The sequence below is a fragment of the Panulirus ornatus genome, chromosome 11 (assembly GCF_036320965.1).
Source record: "Panulirus ornatus isolate Po-2019 chromosome 11, ASM3632096v1, whole genome shotgun sequence".
Classification (NCBI taxonomy): Eukaryota; Metazoa; Arthropoda; class Malacostraca; order Decapoda; family Palinuridae; genus Panulirus; species Panulirus ornatus.
In genome coordinates, this window is record NC_092234.1 from 63819958 (window position 1) to 63840983 (window position 21026).

The 21026-nt window shown below is 40.0% G+C and overlaps 1 protein-coding gene across 3 annotated transcripts in view; it reads left to right on the plus strand.

Annotated features, from left to right (window-relative positions):
* LOC139751609 (uncharacterized) overlaps positions 1–21026 on the plus strand; it is a 430524-nt gene that overhangs the window by 373938 nt on the left and 35560 nt on the right. The window contains exon 5 of one of the 3 annotated variants that reach the window (XM_071667214.1): positions 4833–6407. The exons of 1 other annotated variant lie outside the window; for it this stretch is intronic. In XM_071667214.1, coding sequence (XP_071523315.1) covers positions 4833–5210 — 378 coding nt within the window. In that variant the 3' untranslated portion in view covers positions 5211–6407. Of the gene's footprint in view, positions 1–4005; positions 6408–21026 lie in introns of those variants that run through there. One more of the 3 variants, XM_071667220.1, reaches the window with a different exon arrangement.

The following is a 21026-nucleotide window of genomic DNA, read 5'->3' on the forward strand; positions in this document are numbered from 1 at the left end:
CCAGATTGTTGTGCCACTGCCACTCGCTGTGTCCCTATTAGTTGCCCCTCGCTAAGTTTTCCTACTCTGTGATAGGAAGGGAAAGTAAAGCAGGAACCTAGATGAACAGAAATACACTTTGGCTTCAGCGATAAAAACAAATGTGCAGTCATGCTCCTTCCAAATGAAGACGCTTTCAAAACAGCATTTGTTGAGCCATGGTGCAGACCTCAGTACGGTTCCAGAGTCACCTCGTAAAGCCAAATGTAGCAGATCCTGTAGATCATGGCTGGATAACGGGTGAAGGTGGCTGTCTGATGCACAACGTGTATGGAAAAGACTGTATCAATAGAAGTTCGAGACCCAACCCATCTCTTCTGCAGCAACGTCGACTGACACTCCCGGGACAGTGTGTATCATGGTTGGTCTTCCATATCTTGAACATCGCTCTCACGCTGGTTGTCCCAACAGCCCAGTGGTATAGAACAGTAAATCTAATGAATCTGACTTAGAGACTTAACAACAACCTTGGAGGATTGACAGTCAGAGAAACATGTCTCGAGCTTGCTCATAGATACAGCTTTGCATTTGCTATTGTCATAATGTAACAGTGTTTGCATAATGCAGGTTGTATATCATCAATGGAACAGTATCTTACTTTGTGTTTTTCTCAGAAGTTTGCTCATCACTGGTACATTACGAATGCTGATCTATTATACAGTTTAATGGCAGCTGTCAGTAGCGTAACAATGATTAACTGTATTTTATGTTGTAATCAAGAGTCTTCATTTAATGTTGTGCCACAGAAGAAATATTATCTTTGCTTGATTCTCGGATGATGTCTTTTGATCATTTCATCAGCGTTTTAACAGAGTGAGGTCAGTAATGGAAGTCCGAGTATCCAAGTGTGAGGCATTTTGACACACAGCAATCGTAAGTGACGAGGAGGTGTACATTAATGCACAAGGCTGTAGGAGACTCCTGCAGGACACTCCTGCCGCCAAACGTATATCACCACGTCAGTCATTTCCTAACTTCTGATATATAAATCTTTGTATAAAACTAGATGATCGTGTTTCGTTAATTAATGATATTACCCTAGAGGGGTAATCTTCGCAAGCCCTCATACCACAGATAAATCGTGGTCAACCCCCAAAACAACGACAACAACAACAGTTAATGGGAAATGTTTATAAACAAGATTTTCACTTATGGTACATCATAAATCTAATTAATTAGGTATAGAACTTCTTATTATGACGCAATTAAAAAGAAAAAAAGGGTATTGATTCATCCACATAACAGTAAACGTCCATCGCTTGAAAATGTCCTGAAAAATACGAGTTAGAGACTTCTAACACGTTACAGTTAAGTTAGGGTTCAAAAGTACCTTAAGCACCAGTATGACACAAAATCTACATCCTGGCACCTTCAAGTCTTAACAAAGTTCATGGATTCAGTTGGGCAAGTGCCCTCACTACTGGGTGAGCCACGAAAAATAGGCGTCATCACCTGGGGTCTAACCAACCCCTGATTGCCTATGAGGGGAATTGAATAAGGCTATCTGGGAGAATGGCCAGCTCTCGCGGGAAAACCAGAGTAATACCTATAGAAGAGGAAAAGTGAACCAACATTGCGGCGTTGGGCATACGGGTCAAGTTTTTGAGTCCGCCTGGGAGAATTGATAAGTCGGGCCACTTTCGACTCAACTTTGTCAAGTAAGGATGCAGAGCTAGAACCACCCCAGATGTAAGAGCAGTACTCCATACAAGGACGACTCAATTCTTTGTGTAAACGGAGTATCTGTTCGGAAGTAATGAAATTTCGACAACTTAACAAGACTCCCAGTTTCATGGAGGAAGACCTAGCTATAACCATAATGTTAGGTGTGCAAAATGTAATGCATGTTACAGTAATACCTAGTATGTTGATAGAGTTAAGAGGTTGGAATTACAGAATCGTCGAAGGAGAGAAGAAGGTTCTGAGGAATTTTCGAAAGAGTGATGGGCGGAAAGTGGGCCTTGGAGGCATTAAACTTAGCCGGAGTTCATCTGCCCCACTGAGATGTCCTACCCAAATTTACTGAGTCGAGACGAAACGCAGATCGAGTTAGAAGGAGAAGAATTGAAGGATGTGGAGGAATGCAGTGTTGCGTCGTCTGTGTGTGAGTGCATTTGCTTATTTGTGGAAGAAAGAAAATCGTTGATAAAGAGGAGAAAAAGTGTAGGTACCTCCTACAGGCACCTTCCTACAGGTACCTTCTTACAATCATCTTCCTACAGATACCTTTCCTACAAGCATAGATACCTTCCTACAGCAATCCTCATACAGGCAAATTCCTACAGGTATCTTCCTAAAGACACCTTCCTACAGGTACCCTCCTAAAGGCATTATCCTCCAGGTACCTTCCTACAGGTACATTCCTAACAGGTGCCTCCTACAAGCACTCTCTTACAGGTACCTTCTTAAAGATATTCCTACGGGTACCTCTCGACGGACACCATCTTACAGGTTACAGGCACCCTCCCTCAGGCAACTTCCTGATGGTGTACCTTCCTTCAAGCACCATCCTGCAGTTACTTTCTTGTTGGTACTTTTTCAGCGATATTTTGGACACTTTAACGGTTAGCATAAATGTTTGTTTATGAAAAATACATAATGCTGTATCTTTAACTTTTTATGATGTCGTATGAGGAAAGCTTCCTCATTCAGGAAAATTAAGCTGAGGATAATCGTGTTGTGGTACACTAGATCGTGGAAGATCTCGTGATGTCATTTGTGTGAGAGTTATTATAGTAATTACATAAACATCAGTCAGCTAGACGTGGTAACTGTACACAAAACTATTCCGGTGATGTGTTTTGTTGAACTGACCCCAGCAGTAGTGATATCTGCTGTAATGCCAGGCTTGTAACACCACTTCGTTACTACTTGTGGACGTCGAGCTAAGTTTGGCTTTTACAGGAAACCGGTTAATCTGAGGCAAATGATATGTTTAGCATATCTCCCTCGTAATTGTCATTACGCGTTGTAGTATTGCGTATTCCTACTGTACCTAGTACAAAGAATTTCTCTCCATTAACTCTACAGCCATTCTGAAAAAAATACGATCAGAAAATTTTATATATGGCTTTACAACGTAATTATGAGTATTCTATGACTCTTCGTCAATACTAATTTAGGTTATTTACAAATAAAGAATGTGTTTTCTCTCTCCTCATATTTTGTTTGGTTCACTAGGATTTTTGGTTCTTGTTGAAGCTATGCCCGCAAGACGGTTTTAGCTCTGCTGCAATTGCTTTTTAGAGGAGTATCGACTATACTAACTTGTGTGAGTATAAGATACAATATCGCTCTTAGGGGATTCGTCTCATGCCAACGGTGTAGGAGGGAGCTCAGCACCAGCAACTCGTTTGTATGTCTGTTGTATGAGCTGTAACGGCAAGGAATATAGCTTTGTTTCACAGATTCATTGTAACAACGCTGGTCAGGGTTTGCTTCATGTATGTGTTAATTTTGTTGATCAGATTCGTCTGTACACAATTTTCTGAAGGTGTTCACATCGTGTGGGTAGCAGTCTCAGCCAGAGCTCAAGAGCAGAGATGGTGCGCGTTTTCACCTTGACATTGCGTAGTGAGGTACTTAGTGCATGCCAAGCCCACATGATCTTGTCCCTCTAAGAAATAAGTAGATCTTAAAAAGAAAATTGATTTTAACGAAATTTATAAAAAAAAATTCACTTTGATATACTAGTAACTAGCAAATTTCATTAGTAATGACAAGTCGGCGAACGACTTGATAGATAGGTACATTTTTTGGTTGTTGTATATTAAGAAATGGTGGGTAATACTAGGTTGTGAAAGTGGGCTGTAATTTAGGAAATCTCCTTATAGCTCTTGTCTGATTTGTATCTGCTAGCAGTGATTGTCACTCGTGCGAGTATTTCTTACTGGCGATTATCTTTGGATTAGTGTTGTAGGTATGTGAAGTGTGGTGGATGAGTGTACAGTGTGCGTGTCTTTACAGATAAGTGGCGACGGTGTGGTGATGAGAGATAGCGGCCCACCCTCCTCCCTCGCCTGCCCCATCTGTCGGGCACCAGCGATCACCAAGTACGCGCTTAGTGAACATGTCCGACAACACACGGGTGGCTGGGCCTTTGTCTGTACCCAGTGTGACTACAAGACAAATCGCAGTCACGACTTAAAACGCCACCTGCAGAGCCGTCACCAGGGGGAGCTACAGCGTCCTCATCGTTGCCCCGTCTGCCCATACCGCACCTCTTATGCCATCCACCTTCACTCGCACATATCTTCCAAGCATCCTAGTCATGTACAGCAGTCATAGTCTGCAGCAAGTTACGTTTAATACGTGTTAACTCATTTGTTTATCTATATGGCCTGTCACTAACTTCAGTCGCTGTTTCTGTAGTTGACTCAAGCTTCTGCACAACTTAATATTAACATGACACCTCCCGTCGCTCTCTGAACTATTATTTTTGCTTATAAGTGTTCCATTCAGTACTTGAAAATTGAAAATTTGAATGGTTTTTTGTTCATGATTCAGCAGCAACTATGAATGTTGTGCTCATCATATATCATGTACAAGGCAACGCTTGGTGATGCCTTCCATACATTTTGTTCAGTTGATCTAAAAAGTATCATGCTAAAACTATGAATGGGGCACTACTCGCAAGGACACGATTAAGTTCATGCAACATTATCATAAGTTTGTAATGGACAGTTGTAGTAGATGGCATTGTTGATGACTGATGTGGGAAGCAGCAAGTTAAGCAGCGAACATGACACAGACGCGTCCTTCACAGTGGAAGTAATGTTGGTGTGTCTTTTCAGGTCTCTGGAGGTGGGCTGACAGGCCAGCCAGTCATGACCACATCCACGCCTACGATGGGCACCAACCGATCCCAAGAGTGTGCTATTTTGGGCATCTACACTTGTTCAATCTGCGGTTACGAAACTGGTAGTAAGATAGAGCTGAACAACCATGTTCGGCAACACACGGGCGGGTGGCCATACGTGTGCTGTCATTGCGCGTACAAGACCCGCCGAAGTAACGATCTAAAACGTCATGTGTTAACCCGTCACGAAGGTGGTGTGCTGAGACCGTACCGCTGCTCGTACTGCTGCTACCGCACGACACATGCCATCTTGCTTCGTAATCACATGGCTGCCAAACACCCCAGCCACACCCTGCAGCAATCGCAACACTAGACCAACCTGCAAAATCTTTGCTGACAACTATATTATAATGGAACAGTTGACATTACGGTTGTATAACCACAACACTCGCTCAGTTGATGTACGGTGGTACTTGGCAGTCACCAGTTGGTAAACTAATGTAATGTATTGTAGCAGGCAATTTTGTGTTTCACGCCGTAAAAACAACAACGAAGTTCCACGAAGAAGGGATGACCATACATATGTGTCAAGCGTTCATCCTACCAACTTGTAACATTTCATACAGCTCGTAGCTATCCCTTAGTGCTCTTTGTTGTGACACGACGGACAAGATACACTATTCCCCACTGTCAAGGCGATATGGTTCACAGAGACCCTGCCTGACTACTTGTTAATATAGTGGCTCGACGACTTGCTCTAGCGGGAAAATCATATCTCATAAAACTCCCAACTTTTGAACTGCATGAGACAATATTATGTATAAGAAATAACGCAGTGTTTTGCTACATAAACTGTGTATAGACCGCCACATCTCGAAGTTTGGAAAGCCATACACTTGGTAGATGAAGCGTATTTACTCGATATATGAATAATTCAACGGAAAGTTTCATGATGTTATGATATAGTATATGTGCAATCTAGTTAGGTGATTCTATGCGATTATTCCCCGTTGTCATGTGGAAACTGTGTTACATTATCATATATATTTACTACAAGGTAATCAGTCCTGTGTAATTCAACGCCATAGTAACCTCATGTTTTAAGGTCTGTTTTATATGTATTTTAATGATTTTCAAAATAAAGTAAATACAGTACTGTACTAATAAGGAATACATTATGTATTTAATTTTATTGAGTTTTCTCCATGTGTTGGTAAAGTTGGACTAACTATTATGTACAACATCCCGGTTCAAGACCTGCCATGTTATGTACTACTAACCTTTATAAAGATATAATTGTTTGGTTGTATTTTATATCTTAAGAGTTTCTTTAGAACTATATTATACTGCCAAAGATCACTTACACTAGAAACATTTTATTATGATCAGCCTTCAAGAATGAGGAAACTACTTACTCGTTTTCATGTTAATGTATCTGAAGAATTACAGTTTATTTGAATAATGATGGAAATACAGTTAACTCCCCCTTTAGCAATAGTGGAAAAATGTAAATCATTGCATTATCAATAATACAGGAAATATATTTTGTAAGAACAAAACTTTATAAAATAAACATATTAAAAAAAAAATTATGAATTATGGAATCCTTTAATGACACAGAAACAGCATGGCAATGATGAAATGAGGTCTCACAGGCTCTTAAACTGGAACTTTATGGATTTCCGTGAACGTTTTTCAGAGGAAAAGATTTGATATTAATGTACTACATCATATTAATGTACTACATCAGTGTCTCTTGATTTATGGAAATTATGCTAACGAATTTTTTCTACCGAGTTTGCAGAGAATCAGCTCAGCAAGGGTAAATATGAGGTAAAACTTCAGAAAACTCAACGATGAGAGAGCTGCTGTAGTTCAAAGGATCAATGTAAGACCAGTACTCTGGATATGAGGAACTGCACTGGGCCAATGCTTTGGGAATGAAGAACTATATGGTGCCCAGCGCTCTGGATATGAGAAACTATATATGGTGCCCAGCGCTCTGGATATGAGGAACTATATGGTGCCCAGCGCTGTGGATATGAGGAACTATATGGTGCCCAGCGCTCTGGATATGAGGAACTATATGGTGCCCAGCGCTCTGGATATGATTCATACATAATTATTCCATCTGCCTCAAAGTCAAGGACTGGGAGGGCCACCAACCCGAGGTAAACAAACTAGGTCACCGTTTCGAAGTAGCTTTGAACATTATAAGGACTCCATAAATTCTTACACAGTAATATACGTGTAAAGTATGCCCCAATCAAGGCTATCTCAGGTGGAAGAAAAACATTTGAGGAAAAAGAAAGTAGAATTTAATCAGGGCTCCGCAGGTGTTTATAGACCTGAATGTTAAAGGAAGAGGGATTATACGAAGAGGGAGAGACAAAACAAGGAAGAGAATTCCACAGTTCACTACCTGTTCGAAGGAAGAAGGTGGCATCATAACAGCATGGTGAGTCACGTGCATGGTGAGAATGTATGTGATCTTAAGACGGTCTTGAACACCTGAAGGTTTTAGAGATTTTCTGGTTTGTGTGACTAGCTTGAAAGTGACGGTCTTAATGACCCCTTTCAGTTGCGAGGCCCACAGCTTAACGACCCAATCACGATGGACGATTCATTGATATCATATGACCGGCCACCGCCTCAAGCACGCAAAAGTTTTAAGAATGCTGATTTTAAGAAAAAAAAAAAGTTAACCCTTGATCTTCAGTTCTTACACAGGTGTAAACGGCACGAGATCTTACCAAAGTTCCTTAAATTTAAGGTTTACCAGAAAAATCATAACATTCGCACACACGACTTACTCTCTTCATAGAAACTCCTCACTGCTTCTCGTAACTTTACTCCCACACCTCGTATTCGTGACACCTTCCACAGAGCACTTCTGTCAACCCTATCATATTCTTTCTCCCGATGACTGATACCACATACAGATCCTTCGTTTTGTCTATTTTTCACACACTTTCATCAAAGCAAACACCTGATCCACACATCCTCTACCACTCCTGAAACCACACTGTTCCTCCCCTGTCCGATGCTCTGCGCATGCCACCACTCTCTCAATACAATTTCCATGGTATACTCAAACTTATACCTCAGACATTAACTGTTGCGCCCCTTAATCTTTATACAGCCTTTCCTCAGCCACCTATCCTTGTGCAATACATACTTTGAATATCCTAACTAACCAATCACCAACGCAGTCACCCCATATCTCGAGAAGATGAACTGCAAACTGATCCACTCCAGCAGCTTTGCCAATCATCATGTATTACACAAGGCTCTCACCATGACTCTCTTGATTGGCATACCTCCTTCTTTGTTAAAGGTGACGTAGATGTTTGATTTATCGGCCATCCTTATTTTAAACATCCTCACTGCTTTTTATTTCGTTGGCATCTGAGCGGAGTGTGCGGGGGGAACAAAACAGTGCAGACACAAGAAGAGCTCTATCTTAACCCGTTCAGCAAATTATATATTCAACTCCACAGATGAATTTCCTCCAGATTCTCGGCTCATCTACTTCAGATGGTCACACAGCTTATCTTGATGTCGAAAGCCTATGCTCTGACGTTGCCACACCCACTGACGCACCTCTTACTAATCCCAGACTCCTCCTTATATTCTCTTTTCGTCCAGTCCCAAAAGCGATTCTCTCACTTGACACAAGCAAGGTGTATGGATGGTGTGCCTCCTCGTGTTTCAGAGGACTGTGTTCCTAGACTTGCACCCGTGCTTTATATTGTCCAGTGTTAGTTAGGAACTTAACCTGGCGGAACTACAGGGAGATGCTGCAGTAGTAGATGTATCAAAGTATAGAATACTGAATTGCTGTCGTACCTTGTGTTGTGCTGTATTGTAACGATAAGAAATAGGTACACAGTTTCGTATTCTGTACAGTCATTTGAGGGTTAATGTTTCACGTCAGGATGATATGCCACCATTTACACATCATTACCACCCATTACTTCTTGTAGAGGGAGGATCAGGACGGTACATGAGTGTAGACAACTTGCAAGAGGATGTATGTACTGCCGTAGAGTTTCCGGGAGGTATCGTGTACTGCTGTAACAACCTTAGTTCCCTGTCGTGTCTCTCAGCTTCGTTCTAGAGACGGTTCAGTTGCTAGGACGTGACTGCGAGACGGGTGTGGGTAGATAAAGAGATCTGGAAAGTTTTCACGGGTATGTACGTAGGTGTCATAGCTCTGCTGCCGGAGAAGTGTCTGGGTGTATAGGAGCAATAACATTAAACCCAAATTCATATTGTCAGGTTAATTTTTCCTTGATAATGTTCATAAAAAAAGAATTATTTACTCGTTGAATAATGAAAGTGTATGTGTTTATTGTTAACATCCATTGAATTACAATATGAAGTGGATTAACAGCCCTACTGGTGATGACTATGACTTCTCGACTTGAGGTGAAGTGACCCCCACGCCCGCCTCCAGTACCTACAGTAACGCTGGCGTGTCTTTCCAGATGTCTGAGGGCGGGTCGTTGAGGCCAATAATCCCGGGCGGTGTGACAGTTCATCCTGGCCCACCCTCCGCTGGTGTGGCCACTCACTGCTGTCCAGTGTGCAGATTCACCACGACCTGCCGACTTCTGCTGACTCAACACATCCGCAGGCACAATGATGGCTGGCCTTTTGTCTGTCCTCACTGTGACTATCGAACCCACCGAAGCCACGACTTGAAGAAGCACCTTCGAACCCACACAGGAGAGAAGCCCTATCACTGTACCCTGTGTCCTTACCAGACCAGCGATCCCAGTAATCTCAGTGCCCATCTAAAGAACAGGCATTCTACGTTAAGAGTGGAAGACCACATGCAGCAGTAGTCGTATGTAGTGTAATTTGGCCTTAGAGAACTCAGGGGGAATGTTAACGTGCTCTTGGAATCATAACCTCTGAAATCTGATGCTGCATATGTGGTGTGATTACACCTGTCATACGGTGAGTAGCGTAACACTAAAATAAAAAAAAAACTTTTAAGCCATGGGTACAGACCACCGAACTGAACGATGAACAGGATTTACTTTAAAGTAATTTGTGTTGTTTAGTAGGTATAAGTCTGAAACTGACTTAAAGTTTCTTTCTATGGTCATACGTTTTATTCATTGAACGCATGAAAAGAGATATGAAAATATCTAGATCAAGTAGACCGGAATCATCATTATTGGAAGACTGTAATTATAGGTGAAGACTCCGGAAGTATCTATTATGAACAATATAATCAACACATTAGAATCAGAGTTCTTGTTATTTTTCTAAGAATTGTTAATGTACACGAAAAAGTACATTATAACTGACCTGAATTTCTTTTGTCAAAACAAACGTGGAATTAGATCCCAACCTGATCATATTGACACTTAAAGTTATGTGTATAGGGATAGAGGACACAGGTTATGTCGGAGTGTGTACAGCCAATAGTGGGCTGTAAATAGCGGAATGGACATAAGGCTTGCTCAAGGGACCAGTTAATGTTATAATACCACATTTACACAATAAATGATCATGATAAAAATACAATTTGAAAATGATACCCTCAATGTACTCTTCGTCTGAATAGTCACTCTAGTTGATTGGCATTCACTGCCGAAATGATCCATAAATGCCGGAGAGGACACATGTGGGACTGGACCCGTCAATGCTCTGGTATCACATTTTCGCTGTGTGTTCGTATGAAATAGAGGACAACTGAGATATGATTTTGATACTAATAATCAATCTCGTTAATTGTTTATCAACACGGGAATGGATGGTCGATGTCGTAATGACCAACCAAATTGCCGATATTACGTTACAGACTACTAAATACGTTTACATAATATTGTGTAACGATGTAAATCTCTGTATGATTCTTGAGAACATCTGTTCCCATCAGCAAAACTCATGTCATGTTATAGAGACAACCATGGCTGGGACAAACACTTGTTGAATGTATCAAAGTATTCGCCAAGGAAGTTGCCAGACTCTAGATGACTAACCCTCGTACACTGTTGTCAGTAATATATCCGTTTCCTAAGCAGGATAGAAATTGATGGCTGCTGTGGTGATGTATTTCCCGGAAAGTATTCCAGTGTTGAGAAAGGTTGTGCTGGCAATGCGGAAGATGTAAAAAGGGTGATCAGCTGGGATGAGTGTTGCATTATTCCACTAAACGTTGCCATTTCGCCGTTCAGGTTGTGGTTACCAGGGAGGGAGAGAGGGAGTGGTGGCGGTGAGAGAGTACGTGGTTGACAGCGAGGGAAGTAGTTGTATTGGTGCGTGTGGTGGCAAAGGAGCATAGTCGTGATGGTAGTGATTAAGGGTGTGATGGCCAGAGAGGGAGGTGATGACACATGGAAATTACAGACAACAGGAGACCTGATGGTTCATAACGAGGTTATCTGGATCAAGAAATCTCAATACAGTGGTCGAAACAGCGGAAGGCACCTCTCCACCCACGTCTTCCTCTAGCTCGACTGCCGCTAGAAAAAAAAAAAAAAGAAAATGTTTCCGTGTAGGATTGTGGTAAGACACTCAAATGAAAATTTTATTGGAAAGTGTGGCCTGGTGTTCCATGTCAGTTTGAGGTCTGTTGTACGTCTGGATTTTGCGAGAATGAGTATTTTATGTTTTGTAGTTTACATTTCTTATGAAGCCTAACATCTTTACATTTCTTATGAAGCCTAACATCCTATTTCCATATTTGAGGTTTCTTTAACCCCTTGTAGAAATTTACATAAGCATTTTGCACTTAAGATTCATATTTTTTTTTTTTTTTGCACGAAATACGTAACTTTGCATTTGTCTGTTTTGAAATCCATTTGCTATGTCTGTCCACTCTACCGATATGATTAAATCCTTCTCAATCTTCACGCAGTCATCCTTCGAGTAGGTTGTTTCCCAATTTTATGTCGTTGGCAAATTTTCGAGAATGTGCTGGTGAGTCCTGTCTTTAGGTCACTGATGCATATGATGAAAAGTTTGGGCGCAGGACCGAGAGTTGTGGAATTCCACTAGGCACTCGCGAAGCCATTTAATACCACTCTCGTCTTCTGCTGAGAAATGAGGTACGCTATCCACATGTAGATTCGATTTCCAATGCCATGAGCTTTGAATGTAGCATTTTATCAAAGGCTTTACGAAATTCCAGGTATTTGGAATCAGAGAAGATTTTTAAGTCCCAGTTTTCATATACACGATTATGAAATTCGACTGGGTTCTGGGAAACCATGTTGATGGTCGATTTAACAATTTGATTTTTGATTATTGTTTCTTATACTTTACCCAGACGTAGTTCGAAGCACGTTTCCTCTGACAGTTTTTGAAAGTAGGTGTTACGTTGGGCACATTACAATCGTTAGGGACCTTACCTTCGTGCATTGATTTATTGAACACTTTGATGAAAGAAAAGGCTTATTGCCGGAGGGTGTAATGTTGACCAGTGTGGGAGGGCGTGGTGTTGGTGAGGGAGGATGTGGTTACCCCGCAAGATTGACCGGAGGAGGGCCCGGGGGTGACGAATCTGCTAGTAACAATTAACTGAAGGGATAAACCAGATGAGAATCATTGTTGATTTATGTCACATGATATCCAAACATACGAGAGACACGTAGTGTCTTAACAGTTCATGTATATGTCCACTCGGGTATTTATGGTCCATTTCAATGTATACGCTCACCTGACATTTATAACGCTCCTTTACCTGCAATGTTTGGTCGCTATATGGTATTATAGGCTATATATGCTCCTTCCATCTGTGTGTTAACTTCATGAGCAGGACTGAACGCATTTAAGATTTATCCATTAAACATTATGTACAATGATTTAAGGAAACAGAGTTTGTAGATATAGAATAGTAGTCTTAAATATAAATCATCTTTATAGGATATTTTCTGTAACATGATCCCGTCGAACAAACAGCGTAATACATCATTTTTCCGGTTGTAAGAAAAAAGGAAAACAGTCTGTATTATCATGTAGCCATATGGTCACAGCTTATAGCTGGTAAGCCTTCACTCTAGAAACCCTGACTGAATATTTGTGGAAGTTTCTGTGTACAGCAGTGAAATTCTGCAGTTGATGCTTCATTCAGATTAGTGGGACGAGACATGCGTAGTGTTTGAATGGTGAGTCAAACGTTAAAATGAGTACAAAAGCTGTCATTACCACCCTCTTAACAGAAGCAGATGAGGCAATTATAGAATTCCGACATCTTTTAAGATGGGTGTCATAGTAACGTCGTCTCAACTACTGGAGTACTTTACCTTGAGTCAGTAGGAGCCAATATATATATATATATATATATATATATATATATATATATATATATATATATATATATATATATACTGGTAGCCATAAGACAAATGAAACACGAAGATCCGAGCGCTTTCGTGATAATTGATATCTTTAGGGATTCAGAGATAATGGGCAAATGTGGGCTTTTGTAAGGCGTATGACCTCATCAGATAAATGTCAGGTAGGAAGATCATGTAAGAAATTTGACCAACGTTAAGGCTCGGTTATAAAAGTCAAGTGTCAGGTCATGGAGTAGCCCATAAATTTGTAAATGCTGATTTATTTTGATTATGAAAGGATTTGATTTGTACATGCTTAGACTGAAGTTGAGGTTATTGCGAAAGCTGCGTTTAATAATGCTAGATTCTATGATATTTCTATCCACAAATGAGCGTTGTTTCCGTCAATAGTTCTAGTTTTTCGATGAGAGTAACGGGAGACGAGGACTATTTACAGACTCACGTCAAGGTTACTTCGTGTGTACTGCATTTGCGGTCCAGAATTTCTTGATGGAAAAATCGGCAAAATCTTGTGACATTGCATCGTTCTTAAAGTACTTTCATGACAGATCTTTGTATTGTGCCAGAACGATATTTTCTTACTCAAAAGCCAAGAATTCTTACATCACTAAAAACTTTCTAGTACTACCATATCACAACTTGAACTGCCCCAGCTACTTACGAAATTTGATAATATTGAATTTAAGAACATCAATACAGTGAGAAACTTTCCGATTTAAAAACTCGCCTGAGAATTCAAATGGATGTACTTAACAGATACCATGCAGGGACTGCAATAAAGTTTACTAGGGACAAAGTGCAAAAGAAATGAATTCAAGAATAAAGCAGCTTCAGTGTAGTGTTCGTGATGGAAGAGATATTGCATGTATATGGTTTCGGCCACCCTAATGACGAACAAACTAGAAAATTGTATCTTGTCATTTAAATATAAATAGAAATATTATAGAATCTAGTATTGCTAATAATCACCTCATAATAATAAATCTCAACATCCGTGTAGGCATGAAGGAACATATTAGATTCTTTCATAATCAAAAGCACTGTCAACACGAAAAAGTTTGAGCTAATCCATGACTTGTGTTTGATCACCCAACCCTTGTCTTTACTCGCTTGCCACATGTCTGTGGTCACCTGACCCATGCCTCTGGTGATCACAATTATTACCTGATCTTCCTTACTGACATCATCTGACAAGGTCTTTTGCATTGCAGGTCATATGCATATGACTGTAAAACCTATATTTGTTCATTATCTTTGCATCTCTGGAGATGTGAATTAGCAAAGAGCGCTCGGCACTTTTTCGATCATTTTCCTTAAAGCTACCAGCATATTCCCAAATCATGTGTCCTTTGTGATTTATCTGCATATATATATATATATATATATATATATATATATATATATATATATATATATATATATATATATATATATATATATATATATATATGAGAAATCTGAGATACTGTATTTACACTGATCGCCAAATTATTCAAGCCATGCGGAGCAGCACAAAGTTGTGTAGACAAGTCGTTTTCCTTCAGCTACACTTGCTTAAACGGTCCTTCTGCCATTCATATGTAATCAACTCGTGGCTAGAAGCTGAGGATACTGTCGTTGGTTTCTCTGGGTCACATAGAAATACTGAATCAAAACGTAACCATCTTTGTATATTGTAAATATATGTAGAGAGTGAATGCATGTAAACATCAAAATTCCGTCTCTCAGCCGATCAACTTGTGTCGTCAATATGACAAGATTTTCTGTAACAACTTAATCATATTTGACATGTTCATGTAACGGGGTCACACACATTCCAGGTAACTCTTGCAGACTTACGTCAGTTTTAAGTCGATTCTTGAAGTGTCACACTTAAAACATGTATGAAAAATAAATATACTGATTTTTTTTTTCAAGGATCACAAACAAATTGACAATTTCATGTATCATAATCAAAGAATCTACTTTTATCAAAAGCTACCCATAGTGTTGTAAAGCCAGTGTCTGTCATACCTGGCTAGGCTGTACATGCAACATCTGTGGTTTTGTTGCTGATAATTAGTTTGTCACATTTCTTGCCATCCTTCACATTTACCAAGGGTAATAACCGTTGTGTGCCTGCCTTATGGCCACATATCACAAACAGCACTTGTGTGATCATTGCTAAGTGCAGCGTCTTTTTAATTCGATGGAAGGCATGCAGATCATGTGAACTAAGAAAGCTCCATTTTGTCATCATCGTCTAAAAGATGTCTACCTGGTTGACTGCATTATCTTCAGCAGAAACTCTTGGCTCTACTTTAATCTCATGTATACAAGACAGACTGATTCCCCTCTCATAACTTTCTTGCATCTTTGTGTACTTTGGAAAGACCTTTAGGGTCACATTTGCTAAATATTTTTACTCTTGTTGGAGGCAAGGTACTTGACTGTTGTTGGAGTTGCAGTAATTGATTATTACTGGAGGTAGTGTATCTGAATAAACTAATATATCATTTAGACAAGCCCCTGCCTTAGTTTAGACACGCACTGAGATTTGCTTGAGCCTTATGAGTTATGTACTATCCTTTGGGCGAAAGGTATTGAGATAATTTTGAGAGCAGCTGAGTAAGTGTGTCAGCAGTTTTGATGCTAGAGACCGGGTATTAGTGATGAGTGAATTATATGCGAGTCAGTAATGTGGCTACTGAAGGTGTAACTGGGGAACATGAGATATTCAGCAAGGCATATGGAATAGTGAACAGATTGTGGAGTTAGTGATGAAAAAGAGACTGGCGATTGGGAATACTTGGTTTATAAATATGGACATACACAAACATAGGTGAAGGGAAAGATGGTAAGAGGGCATTATTGGATTACGTACTAATTGATAAGAGGGCAAAGGAGGAACTTTTGGATGTAAATTTGTAAAGAGGGGCAGCTGGTGTGATGTCTGACAATTACCTGGTAGGGTGAGGGTAGAGGTTTTCGGAAGAGGAAACGATGAGAAGAGGTTGGTAAAATTAAATGGGTTGAGAAAAGAGGCGTGTACGAAAAAAAAAGAATACAAGAAGATATTGGGTGTAGAATGGCAAAATGTGAGACGAAGCAAGAAGAGTGGTGAGGAATGGGATATATTTAGGTTAGCAGTGTTTGCATGTGCAAGAGAAGTGTGTGGCATGGGATGGTAGGAGGTGGCCAGATGAGAAAAGGTAGTGATTGGTGGGATGACAAAGTAAAAAAGTTACAAGTGAAAGAGAAAAGAGAGATGTACAGGTGGTATTTACTGGGAAGGAGTGGAAATGACGGTGCGATGTACAAGAGAAAGCGGTAGATGGTCAAAAGGAAGTTGCAGAGGTGAAAAAGAGGGTGACCGATTATCAGTAAACTTTAAGGATAATATGGTGTTTTGTGAGGTTAATAGTGCGAGGAAAACAAGAAAACCAATGGGAACATCGGTAAAGTGGGAAATGTGGAAGCGATAACATTGCGAAGGATGAAATGTAGCAAAGAGGCTGGAATGGATGGTATTATCGATTTATTTTTTTTAAAGGTGACTTGTTGATTAGTTACAATTTTCAGTATATCCGTGAGGTGCCTAAGGATTGTCGGGATGCATGTATAGTGCCAATGCATAAAGGCAGGGCGAGTGTTTGAACTAGAGGTATACGTTTGTTGAGTGTACCTGGTAAATTGTATGGAGGAGTGGTGATTGAGAGGATGAAGGTATGTACAAAGCATCAGACTGAAGAGGAAAAATGTTTGAGTAGTAAAGAATGTGTGGATCAGGTATTTGCTTTCAGAATATGAGAAGTACTTAGGGGAAACAGGAATATCTGTATAAAGCATTTATACATCTGGAGAAAACATATGATAGGGTTGTCAGAGATACGGTATGGAAGGTCTTATGAATATATGGTGTTGGAGGTAAGATGATAGAAGTGAGAAGTTTTTATCAAGAGTGTAAAGCGTGAGTACGAATAGGAAGAGACGAGAGTGTGTTCCCAGGTGAAGGATGGACTGTGGCATTGATGTGTGGTGTCGCCATGGTTGTTTAATTTGTTTTGGGTGAGATGGTGAGGGAGGTAAACGCAAGGGTGTTGGAGAGGGGCGAGTATGCAGTCTGGAGGGGGTGAGGAGGCCAGGGAAATGAGTCGGTTGCAGGTTGCTGATGACACGTCATTGATGGCAGATTCGAGTGAGAAACTGCAATACCCTTGATTTTATTCATATTTCCTTTCATTTTTCCCCTTTTCATATACGATCCCAAACTCAGGCACCAACTTCTGCACTTTCACTCTCGAATCTGCTACCATTTGTAGTGCATTTAATGCATGAGTGAAAGGCTTTCATACATTGTAGATTATGACAGAACTGATAAGGGTTTTATCATGAAACCAAATTTAGTTGATGGCAGGACTTGCTAGTTGCTCGAGTTTGTGTCAGTAAAGTACGAGATGGAGATCTATTTATTTCATTTATTTATTTTATTTTTGTAAAAACCACTGCTCGTAGCCGAACTTCTGTGTGCCTGACGTTAAACTGGTGTAGCCGATATGGTGGTTGGTCATACATCGTTCAAAAGGCCTGATCTGATATGAGAGCCACCTCGTCTGTAGTGTATGAAGGTGCGTGGGTGGAAGCGTCTCTTAGATGCTACCGTCACGGCTCCTACTGATCATAACGACTCTAGACTTTGGACTCTTAGAGTTTGCCTGGACTGTTACACTGTGAACCCCCAGCACGAAACACTGGATACCAGTAATGTGTTCTTGTTCAGAGATAGGTTACGTCAGTACTGACAAACTTACCAGCCGCTTTCCACCTGTGTAGATAAGGAGTGATGATACTAGTGCTCACTGTCCCCCCTGATACCCAACAATCACCTGCCACCGTCCATAGTCGCATCCGGGTGTATGCAAGTGGCCGCATATATTGTCTAATATTATCTGATTGATATCCAGCATTGTGTTCCCTTGGGAGTACACTGCCCGTGCTCTCCTAAACCACACTTTCAACTGGCCACACTTCATGCATGGTGACGTCATTCACTTGTGATGTTTCCGAGGGTTATACGTACGTTGCGATCACAGCCAAGAAAGTAAATGACCCAAGTGATCTGTCGTGTGCCACTACCACTTGAACGTCGACCGTAATTAATCATCTGCTGCGTCTTTTCAAATATTCATAAGATACAAATCTAATACAGGAACTATTTTATAAGGTTGTGAAACACGAATATTGAAAGGAGTTATGGACATATAATATGTTAGAATTGTACTTGAAATTGAAATATTCATTGACGATAATCACATAAAAACGACAGAGTAGTGTAATACTCCCACCTTCATCTTTGTCATCCGTTTTTGGGCTTACAAAAGTCGTAAATGTTATAATATTAGCACACTACAAGAATTACTTTATCAAATTGAGATGCAAAGAATTATACTCATATTACAGTGATTGATAAATGAACGGAAATAAATTCTTCCTGATAATGGAACTTCATGTAATCTATACTGTGCGACATATTCTTAAAGGCGCTGTTAATTAACTGAAAGATTTTACATTCCCATGTTAATGTTTTACTACAGAAATTAACATTATTTACATTATTTTATGTTGTGTGTATGTATGTGTGTATGCATATACATAACTCCGTATACATACCTTTAGTAACGTGAGGTGAACAGATCATCCGTGAATCTCTACACACACACTGGATGGGTTTATGGACTAGTGGAAAGTTCTGTTTTATACAGGATGGAGTTGTGCAAGTTTTATGTTCTATACAGGATGGAGTAGTGCAAGGTTTTATGTTTTATACAGGATGGAGTAGTGCAAGGTTTTATGTTTTAAGCAGGATGGAGTAATGCAAGGTTTTATGTTTTATACAGGATGGAGTAGTGCAAGGTTTTATGTTTTATACAGGATGGAGTAGTGCAAGGTTTTATGTTTTATACAGGATGGAGTAGTGCAAGGTTTTATGTTTTATACAGGATGGAGTAGTGCAAGGTTTTATGTTTTAAGCAGGATGGAGTAATGCAAGGTTTTATGTTTTATACAGGATGGAGTAGTGCAAGGTTCAATGTTTCATACATGATGGAGTAGTGCAAGGTTTTATGTTCTATACAGGATGGAGTAGTGCAAGGTTTTATGTTTTATACAGGATGGAGTAGTGCAAGGTTTTATGTTTTATACAGGATGGAGTAGTGCAAGGTTCAATGTTTCATACATGATAGAGTAGTGCAAGGTTTTATGTTCTATACAGGATGGAGTTGTGCCAGGTTTTATGTTCTATACGGGATGGAGTAGTGCAAGGTTTTATGTTCTATACAGGATGGAGTAGTGCAAGGTTTTATGTTTTATACAGGATGGAGTAGTGCAAGGTTTTATGTTTTATACAGGATGGAGTAGTGCAAGGTTCAATGTTTCATACATGATAGAGTAGTGCAAGGTTGTATGTTCTATACAGGATGGAGTTGTGCAAGGTTTTATGTTCTATACAGGATGGAGTAGTGCAAGGTTCAATGTTTCATACATGATGGAGTAGTGCAAGGTTTTATGTTCTATACATGATGGAGTAGTGCAAGGTTTTATGTTCTATACAGGATGGAGTAATGCAATGTTTTATGTTCTCTACAGGATGGAGTAGTGCAAGGTTTTATGTTTCATGCAGGATAGAGTAGTGCAAGGTTTTATGTTCTATACAGGATGGAGTAGTGCAAGGTTTTATGTTCTATACAGGATGGAGTAGTGCAAGGTTTTATGTTCTATACAGGATGGAGTAGTGCAAGGTTTTATGTTCTATATACAGGATGGAGTAGTGCAAGGTTTTATGTTCTATACAGGATGGAGTAGTGCAAGGTTTTATGTTCTATACAGGATTGAGTAGTGCAAGGTTTTATGTTTCATGTAGGATGGAGTAGTGCAAGGTTTTATGTTTCATGTAGGATGGAGTAGTGCAAGGTTTTATGTTCTATACAGGATGGAGTAGTGCAAGGTTTTATCTTATATACATGATGGAGTAGTGCAAGGTTTTATGTTCTATACAGGATGGAGTAGTGCAAGGTTTTATGTTCTGTACAGGATGGAGTAGTGCAAGGGTTTATGTTTCATGCAGGATGGAGTAGTGCAAGGTTTCATGTTCTATACAGGATGGGGTAGTGCAAGGTTTTATGTTTCATGCAGGATAGAGTAGTGCAAGGTTTTATGTTCTATACAGGATGGAGTAGTGCAAGGTTTTATGTTCTATACAGGATGGAGTAGTGCAAGGTTTTATGTTTTATACAGGATGGAGTTGTGCAAGGTTTTATGTTTTATACCGTATGGCGTAGTGCAAGGTTCTTTGTTTCATGCAGGATGGAGTAGTGCAAGGTTTTATGTTCTATAAAGGATGGAGTAGTGCAAGGTTTTATGTTTTATATAGGATGGAGTTGTGCAAGGTTTTATGTTTTATACCGTATGGCGTAGTGCAAGGTTCTTTGTTTCATGCAGGATGGAGTAGTGCAAGGTGTTATGTTTGGATCAGTGAAGATTTAGTTTATATACCGTATATTAACCCGTGTGTTACATCGCCTAACGTTTGGATTATATACTGATGATTGGTATCACTTGCCAGTTTTTCGTATATATATATTTTTTTTCGGGTATCTTCCCACAATGTAAGACGTGTTACACTTAGTCACATTTGATTTTCCACCATTAAGTATATCGTGCTATTACTGGATAACATGTAAGTGTACAATCTGGCTCCCTGACCGTATTTCCATGGAACTTTGTTAATCATAACTTTCAGCATTTGCTTCCAGCAGCCGCTCTGGAACACTGGCAACCGACTCTAGTGTCGGAAATGTCTCTGTCTCTCTCTCTCTCTCTCTCTCTCTCTCTCT